Raw genomic sequence first — 8,430 nt, 5'->3', positions numbered from 1 at the left:
CAAAAATAATAGTGTTGGTTCTTAGCAACACCCAGATCCAGCGGCAACACAACTAAAGAAGAGGAAACAACATTGCATGTATTGATGCATCACCCGCACTCATAACCATCATACCGGTCTGCCCAACTAAAGACAACGACTGGAATGATGCATGGTGGGTAACCAATTTGGACTGTCATCCATGACTTTCAAGCTTACGAGACCAGCAGATCCTTTTTTGAGATAATTATGGAATTATTAATGTTTAGTATCTACTTCGCCGTTACAATTGTATAATAGACGTTATAATTAGCGCTTATATTTTCTTAAGGGTCAACATTTGAAGCATTTTTCTACCTAATACGGAATGAAGAAAAACCAATTACTTAATCACCTTTTTATAACTACGGAATGTCTTCTCATTACAATTACCACTAAAATCCGGATAACATATTATTTTCGTCAATGTTCTATAACATTTGATGGTTAACAAAATGAATAAAATGATATCAAAAGGCAAATTTATATCACCAACCTTCCATAACGTTACGATCCGAACATATTGTCATAGAATGTTACACTACATCATGTCGGTGTAATGGCTCTAAACACGACAGTAACAACAATCAATTTAATGAAAAATGCAAAAAAGAAAGGGTCGTTATATTACTTATTCACCTTTATAAAATATGGAATATTTATCCAAATACCAAACAAGCCTGTTCCAACCGACCTTCACCACGATATCACCTTTCTTCTCATTGCATTCATCCCTAATATTTAGTTACTCATGTTCGCACCGATAAACCATTACAAACCATATCAAACACTACAAACCAATACAGGGGATAATTTGAATGAACTCGCGACAACGCGCGGGCACTTTTGCTAGTTATACCTAAAATCCCAATTATTTGCATGTTTTACGAATAAGTGGTTACCAGAATTAAGATGCGGTGGTGGCCGGAGAACGTTCTGCAGGCAGCTAGGTCGTTGGAATTGAGCGGCGTCAAGAAAGGGTTGCGGTTGGAATAAGCAGGTGAGCGGCGGCGGCGTACAGTGGTTACGACGGCATCGGAGCAAATCGAGGGAGAGAGACAACAGATTTGGGAGAGAAGTTATGGCGGTGAAATCGTGTGGAGGAAAGAGAGATATCAAACAAATGAATTTGGAAGAGAGATAATGGGATTTTAGTGTTAATTTGGGGGAGACGCGCTGGGGAAATAACCCCGCCTATTTTTTTCACTACGTCGCTGCTATTAATCGTGTCGCCACTAAAGGTGTCACCACTAATGGAGAGATTTCTTGTAGTGAGGTACCAAAACCTACTGGCCCAATCTAGCCCCTATAAAAATTAGTCATGATTTACAGAACTAATAAATATTTAAAAATACAAAAAATTGAAATAGATCAATTGCATAATTTCTTCAAATAAGTGTGTCCCACATTTAGCTTTTCTCACAGCATCTAACGATTACGACCTAGCTCCTCTAAAATGCGTTATGGTAAAATTCAACCCCTTCCATGACATGTACACTATGTTCCAGAGTCTCATTTAACGAGGGGAGATGAAGGAAAAGAAAGGAAATATATAAAAAAAATTATGTTCCAGAGATTTTGTAAGAAAGAGAGGGGGGGGGGGGAGGGGAAAGGAGGGAAAATGCTAGAAAATTTAAGCATATTATCATCCTTCAAAATTGGAGAGATTAGGAGAGAAAATATTTGTGTCTAATTATAACTTTTATCAATTCCTAAATTACCCTTATATTTAACTCCATGTAATAATTTACTTAAAGGGTATAATAGAAAAATGAGTCTTTATTTTCTTTTTCTCTTAACTCGGGAACACCTAAAATGTTTAATTTTTCTTCCTTTTATTTCCTTTTCATTAAACTCGGGAACACGAAATAAAATCACATATTTTCCTTCCCCTACCTTTTTTTCCTGTCATAATTCCCCTTCCTCCCCCTCCCCTCGTTAAATGAGACTTGGGAAAATGTCAATTTAAGGTAAAATGTTTTCTAATAGCCTATAATTTTGTGTAGAAAGATATGATTTGATCTCTCTTAATTATGCAACTAAGTAATCTATGTTAGGGCTGTTCACCAACCGAACCGAACCGAACGCGGGCATGCTCATACTTGGTTTGGTTTGAAAGCGAACCGAGCGGATTGAATTTAAAGAAACGAGCGATATCTTTATGCTTGAACTTGGTTTGGTTTTGAAACCGAGCGGCTTGGTTCGGTTTGGTTTTGCTTGAATTCGTACAAAGTTTTCAATTTTAATTTTCTAAAACTTTAAAATATCATTAATTCAAGACTTTAAACTCTAAATTGTCTAAACTTTCACCTTTAAAATGTATAAAGCTCATAGTTAACAACAAAACATATATAAAACGAGTGGCTATGGTTTAAATTTGAACTTTGAATTCAACACAAAAGAGGAAAATTTTAAAAACTTTAAAAAATAATATTCTTTTATATATATACATAAAGTTTATATATAAAACTAATAAATAAAAAATAATTCGAGCAAAACGAACCGAACCAAACCGAGCGAGGCTTTGCTCGTGCTTGGATTGCTTTTAAACCGAACCGAGCCGAACGGCTTACTTCCAAACCGAGCCGAAATCGAACGAGCATTTTTCGAACAAAATTCGAACGAACGACGAACGAGCGACGAGCGGGGAGCAGTTTGGACAGCCCTAATATATGTCGACTAACTAGACTCATTTTACAAAATAATTTTAAGCATCCATAAAGTCAACTACACTGGTAATCAATAATTTTAAACAAGGTTAGGTATATGTCTTTATCTTTTATTCAAATATTCAAATACGAATCTTTTGTCCCCAACCCATCACAACAAACAATTGTCTTCATCCGCTCATATTAATTTATCCCAATTATTTTGAACAAGGGCCCAAGTTTGTGATTTTTTTTTCACAATAACATGGTGGCTAATTGTGAATGTGCCTAATCAATAATTTAGAACAAGGGTTTGGTATATGTCTTTCTCAATGGTAAGCACGAATCTTTTGTATGTCCCCAGCCCCCAATGTAAAGGTTTTCCAAACAATTAATCTCTTATCAGTCGGCACAAATTTCCCCAAACATAAAATATTTCATTTCATTCGATCTTTCAAGCAATGGCTTCTCCTTCAGCATCAGCTTCTGCATCACCCATTCAAAAGAGCTTCAAGTATGATGTCTTTTTAAGCTTTCGGGGTGAAGACACCCGCAAGAACTTTGTTGATCATCTTTATCATGCTCTTCACCAGAAAGGCATTATAACTTACAAAGATGATGAAAAAATCCAGAAAGGGGAAAGAATAAGTGAGCAACTCATCAGATCCATTAAAGACTCGAGATTTCACATCATTGTTTTCTCCAAGAACTATGCATCTTCATCATGGTGCTTGGATGAGCTTGTACAGATTATGGATTGTCAGAAGACGATGGAGCAGACTGCTTACCCCATATTCTTTGATGTGGAACCCACTGAAGTCCGTCACCAAAGTGGGGCATTTGGAAAAGCCTTTGCAGAACATGAAACGGGTAGTAGGAGCTTTGTTCTACCTCTCGACTATCTTTGTTCCACTCTAGCATTTTGTTGCAGCGGATCATCTTCTTCATTGAATGGTGTCATAGTGGATCCGGTAACATCTTTATCATTGAACTTGTATATGTATTATTCAGTGAACGATTTATGTTTCAGTGCAGAAGACGTTTCTTATCCAAGTGCTTTGTACTTGTGTTAAATATTGTTAAGACTAAGAAAGCTTTGAACTTTATCAAACAGGAAAATGAAGATGATGTTGGAAGATGGAGAAATGCTCTCAAAGAAGCAGCCGGCTTGGCTGGGATGGAGTTGAAGACTACTTTTAATGGGTAATTCCTTCATCTTATATTCTTCTTTTCTTTCCTATGTAACATGTTCTTCATAGGGACATTCATGCAACCTGAATGAATCTTCTTTAATTCATAGGCATGAAGCTAAATTTATTCAACAAATTGTTCAAGAAATTTCCCTAAAGCTATATTTCACTAATTCGAGCATTGATGGGAAGTTAGTAGGCATGGAGACCCGGGTAAGGAGTGTAGTTTCATCTTTAGAAACTGGTTCCGAAGATGTTCATCTGATAGGGATCAAGGGAATAGGAGGTGGTGGAAAGTCCACTTTGGCGAGAGCGGTTTTTGATCTAACATCCGTTTGGTTTGAAGGTGTAAGCTTTGTTGAGAATGTCCGAGAAGTTTCAAAAGGCTCTTCGACTGGTTTGAGGAAATTGCAAAAACAAGTCCTTAAAGATGTGTTAGCTGATCAAAACATTGATGTAACAAGTGTTTCTGATGGGAAAAATAAGATGAAAAGGATGATGCCTGGTAGAAAGGCTCTTGTTGTTCTAGATGATGTGGATGATATAGAGCAACTTGACGCGTTAGCTGGTGAGCTTACTTGGTTTAAGCCGGGGAGTAGAATTGTCATCACAACAAGAGATCAGCAGGTGCTCGTAGCACATGGAGTGAGCATTATTCATGATGTTAATCTGTTATCAGATGAGGAAGCACTCTGCCTCTTCAGCAGGTATGCATTTAAGAAAGATATTCCAAATCAAGGGTATGAAGAGCTATCAAGTAAAGTTGTACATTATGCTGCTGGTCTTCCCTTAACAATCAAAGTTTTGGGTTCACATCTTTGTGGTAGAAGTGATCATGTATGGAAAGATGCGATAGAAAGACTAAAAACTATCCCTGATGATCAAACTTTGAAAAGATTGGAGATAAGCTATAATGGCCTAGAGTATGATCAGAAAGATATCTTTCTAGATGTTGTATGCATGATGAAATATTCGCACAAAGAAATTGCAATCAAAATACTTGACAGTTGTGGATATTATGCTGAAATTGGTTTAGGTGTTCTTGAGCAGAAATCTTTGATAACTATTTCTAATTTTGGCGAATTAGACTTCCATGATCGTATAGAAGAAATGGGCTGGAATATAGTGCGTCGTTCGCATCCTAACGAGCCTAGAAGACATAGTCGATTATGGATTAAAAAGGAAATTGAAGACATATTGGTTAAGGAATTGGTAAGTTTTAAGTTTATATGAAATGTGGACAACTAGGAAATATTATTTTCTTTGACAAATTTTCACACCAGCATTTTTTTTATTATGTACAGGGCACCAAAGCAACAAGAAGTATGTATTTGGGATATTCCTTTCTCCATTCAAATATTATTATGAAAGGTATTAGAAACATGGAAGAACTTAGACTACTTATAGTGGATGGCAACGGAAAAGAAGTTGATGAAGTTAGCAAATACTTACCAGATGCTTTACGATATCTTTGTTGGAGTCTATACCCTTTTCGGTCTTTACCTGAAATGTTTCAAGCAAATAACCTTGTTAACCTTAAAATGCAATGGAGCAATATAACTGAACTCTGGGAAGGAGGAGAAAGAAAGGTAGAATAATGGTTGATTGGTTGTTTTGCATAATGCATATAATGTTATATATTGTGATTACACTGATTCTCATCTATTTTTCTTTTCTTATGATAGGTTTTTAATAAGCTTAAATTCCTTGACCTCAGTAATTCTTTGAAGTTAAGAACCTTTGACCTTAGCATGACCCCACATCTTGAGGAGTTAAATCTTAATCAATGTAAAGACTTTGTAGAACTCCAATCGCCCGTTGAATGCCCGAATCTCAAAATACTCAACCTCAGTCGTTCTAAGGTGAGTCACCTTAACATTGGGATGGTTCCACATCTTGAGAAATTATATCTTGAAGATTGTTCTCATCTTAAAGAAATTCATGCTCCGGTGGGATGTCTTAAAAAGCTTGTTTACTTTAGGTTAAGTAAATGCTTAAATGTTGAATATTTAGAGGTTGACAAACAACATGAGTCAGCTTCTCTTATAGATACAGTGGAAATAAAGGTAGGTTGTGAAGATGTTACAAATGATTATCGAGGGTTTGGGTTTATATGTATATATGATGAACATAGATCCTCATGGAGTGGAAATTTAGAGAAACTTTTTGGTTTTGGTTCATGCGTTTGCGAAAACCAAGAGTATTTTCTAGCAACTATATGTGATTTACAACATTTAAGAGAGCTTACACTTTCCCAAAGCATTCCTCAGGACCTGTGGCAGTTAGAAAGTCTAGAGAAGCTATCTTTGAGTGTGCAACGGTTTCAACTTCTTCCGGATAGTATTTTTATGTTGAAAAATCTGAAATCACTTGAACTTGATTTTTGTCGGGCTCTTGAGCAGTTACCTGAGAATATATGCAGATTAGAGTGTTTAGAAGAATTAATCATATGGGATTGTGAATTATTGCTAAGTATTCCGAACAACATATGTAGGTTGAAATGTTTAAAACGTCTAGAGCTCTTCTGTTGTAAAAATATTAAGAAATTGCCAGAGGAACTTGGGAGTTTAGAATGTTTGAAAGAGTTATGGATAGAAGATACAGACATTAATCGTCTTCCACAGAGCATTTATCAGTTGAAAGGTCTGCGTATTTATGGGTTCAGGAAGCAACTTGAATCCTATGGTTTTACATCCATTTTGGCTGATGAAAATCGTCGATGGCATGCCAAGGACTACTACGTAGAGCTGTAAATAAGCTTGTCAGCCACAACATGAGTATTTGTCTTAATCAGGTACATCAAAACAGAATAATCACTTCTTTATTAATCATATACGAATTTATACTTACAATCAATTCACAATTTAACGATGTTGTTTGTTTACACTCGTGATTATGAGGCTCAATTGAATCAAATTATACATATTCATGTATTTTTTAATTCATGCACACCACCTGCTCGACTAAATGCTTGTGTAAGAAATTTTCATCTTTAAATCAAAATCGATGAAAAGACCTTGTTATCTTCTTTCATTTTATATGGTGATTGGAACATATCATTTTATATAGTGATTGGAACATATTAGTAGACCGAAACCTGTCATTCCATGACGTCTGTGCTATTTTTTTCTTTCTAAATCAGTTTTAATCTCAATATACTTATGTTATGTTTGCTAAGTAGCATTTTGAAACACGTATAAAACTTGTAAATTTATGGTTTGCAGGCCATTCTTTGAGGGCCAACACGTATACTCATTGACGGAGCTCTAATACTCGTTGATGGTGCTAGAGCTAAACTCTCCGTAAGTTTATTTCTGAGAGGCTTTTGTATAATTGAATATTGGTTATTTATTTGATTTGTTTGCTTTCAGCTTCAAATTTGTCTTGTGAAAAGAGATACGAGATGCTAAAGAGTCTTTTTGTATTTTGTGATGTGAGCATACATGCACACCACATGTTTGTTAAAACTCCTGTGTGGACTTTGTATTTTGCCATACATTTGTTTGCTTTTGAATTTTATTTCTGTGTGAATTCTGAATTTATTTCTGTGTGAACTGTGATTGTCAGTATTTAGTATATTTTGCACTTTGATAAGATACTTTCTGAATTTATCAGATTTTGTGGTTCTAGATTGTTGCTGTGATTATGATAATATTGATCCCTGGTTCTTATTTTATATAAAATAATGTTACTGCGATTATTTTGTTGCTGAAAGAGTTATGGATATAATACACGGGCATAAGGCGTCTTCCGGGGAGCATTTATCAATAGAAAGGTCTACGTATTTATGGTTCCAGGGAGGAACTGGAGTCGTATGGTTTTACATCCATCCCGGAGTTCTTTTGGGTAGAGCTGTAAATAATATCTCCTTACAATCATGAATGCTTGAATCACCTGCTCGACGAACTGCATGCGTGAAAATTTTAATGTTGAAATCAGAATTTGTTGTCTTTCATTATATTATCTTTTTCTGTACCTTCAATTTATGTGGTGATTTGAACAGATCAGTAAACGAACTGTTACTCGGATCTCGATCCGGGCTCGGGTTTTTTGGTCGTTTATTCAGTCTCTTTTTGGTCGTTCTGTACTTTCATTTTATGATGTGCATGTGTGAAAATTTAATGTTCAAATTTATAGTAGAGGAAATAAAAATGAACCGGCTCAATGGTAAGGATTGAAGTATGAAGGATCTCTAAAGTATCCGTAAGTTTATTTCTGAGAGGCTTTTATATAGTTAAATATTGGTATTGGTTTTATTTATATATTTATTTATTTATTTTGTTTTCAGCTTCAATTATTGTCAAAATTAATTAAAAATATTTTGAAAGTTTCATACGTCATGTTTGACCAGCAAAAAGTCAAACATGGCCTGAAACTCATGATTAATCAAATTGCTGCTATTAAGTAACAATTCATCCACTTCCCAATTAAACTGAATTATCATATCCTTAAACTTTTGTATACAGCCCAATGACTAAAATACCCTTACTATGAAAGAGTTCAAAAGTGGATATACCATATGTTAGGACCTGCAATAAGAGTTTTCAGCCCAATACAAGTCAGAAAAAGATTGA

At 35.3% G+C, this 8,430-nt stretch overlaps 1 protein-coding gene across 1 annotated transcript; it reads left to right on the top strand.

Annotated features, from left to right (window-relative positions):
• The first annotated feature begins 2,726 nt into the window (after positions 1–2,726).
• On the top strand, positions 2,727–6,609 carry LOC143588827 (TMV resistance protein N-like). The gene is made up of 5 exons (XM_077069745.1): positions 2,727–3,637; positions 3,781–3,869; positions 3,967–5,068; positions 5,161–5,445; positions 5,542–6,609. Exons 1-5 carry the CDS (start codon positions 3,128–3,130, stop codon positions 6,607–6,609), a joined length of 3,054 nt encoding a protein of 1,017 aa, XP_076925860.1. The 5' UTR covers positions 2,727–3,127.
• The last annotated feature ends 1,821 nt before the right edge of the window (positions 6,610–8,430 follow it).

This window comes from Bidens hawaiensis, unplaced genomic scaffold (assembly GCF_021521415.1).
Source record: "Bidens hawaiensis isolate Kalapana, Puna unplaced genomic scaffold, B.hawaiensis_p1.1 tig00001576_1, whole genome shotgun sequence".
Classification (NCBI taxonomy): Eukaryota; Viridiplantae; Streptophyta; class Magnoliopsida; order Asterales; family Asteraceae; genus Bidens; species Bidens hawaiensis.
This window is presented reverse-complemented; position numbering and strand designations above follow the sequence as displayed.

Excerpts from the sequence above, each read along its gene's own strand:
- LOC143588827 (XM_077069745.1), top strand. The coding sequence starts at position 3,128 with ATGGCTTCTCCTTCAGCATCAGCTTCTGCATCACCCATTCAAAAGAGC. Across the intron at positions 3,870-3,966 it reads TTGAAGACTACTTTTAATGG|GCATGAAGCTAAATTTATTC; the intron begins GTAATTCCTTCA and ends TTTAATTCATAG. Across the intron at positions 5,069-5,160 it reads ACATATTGGTTAAGGAATTG|GGCACCAAAGCAACAAGAAG; the intron begins GTAAGTTTTAAG and ends TATTATGTACAG.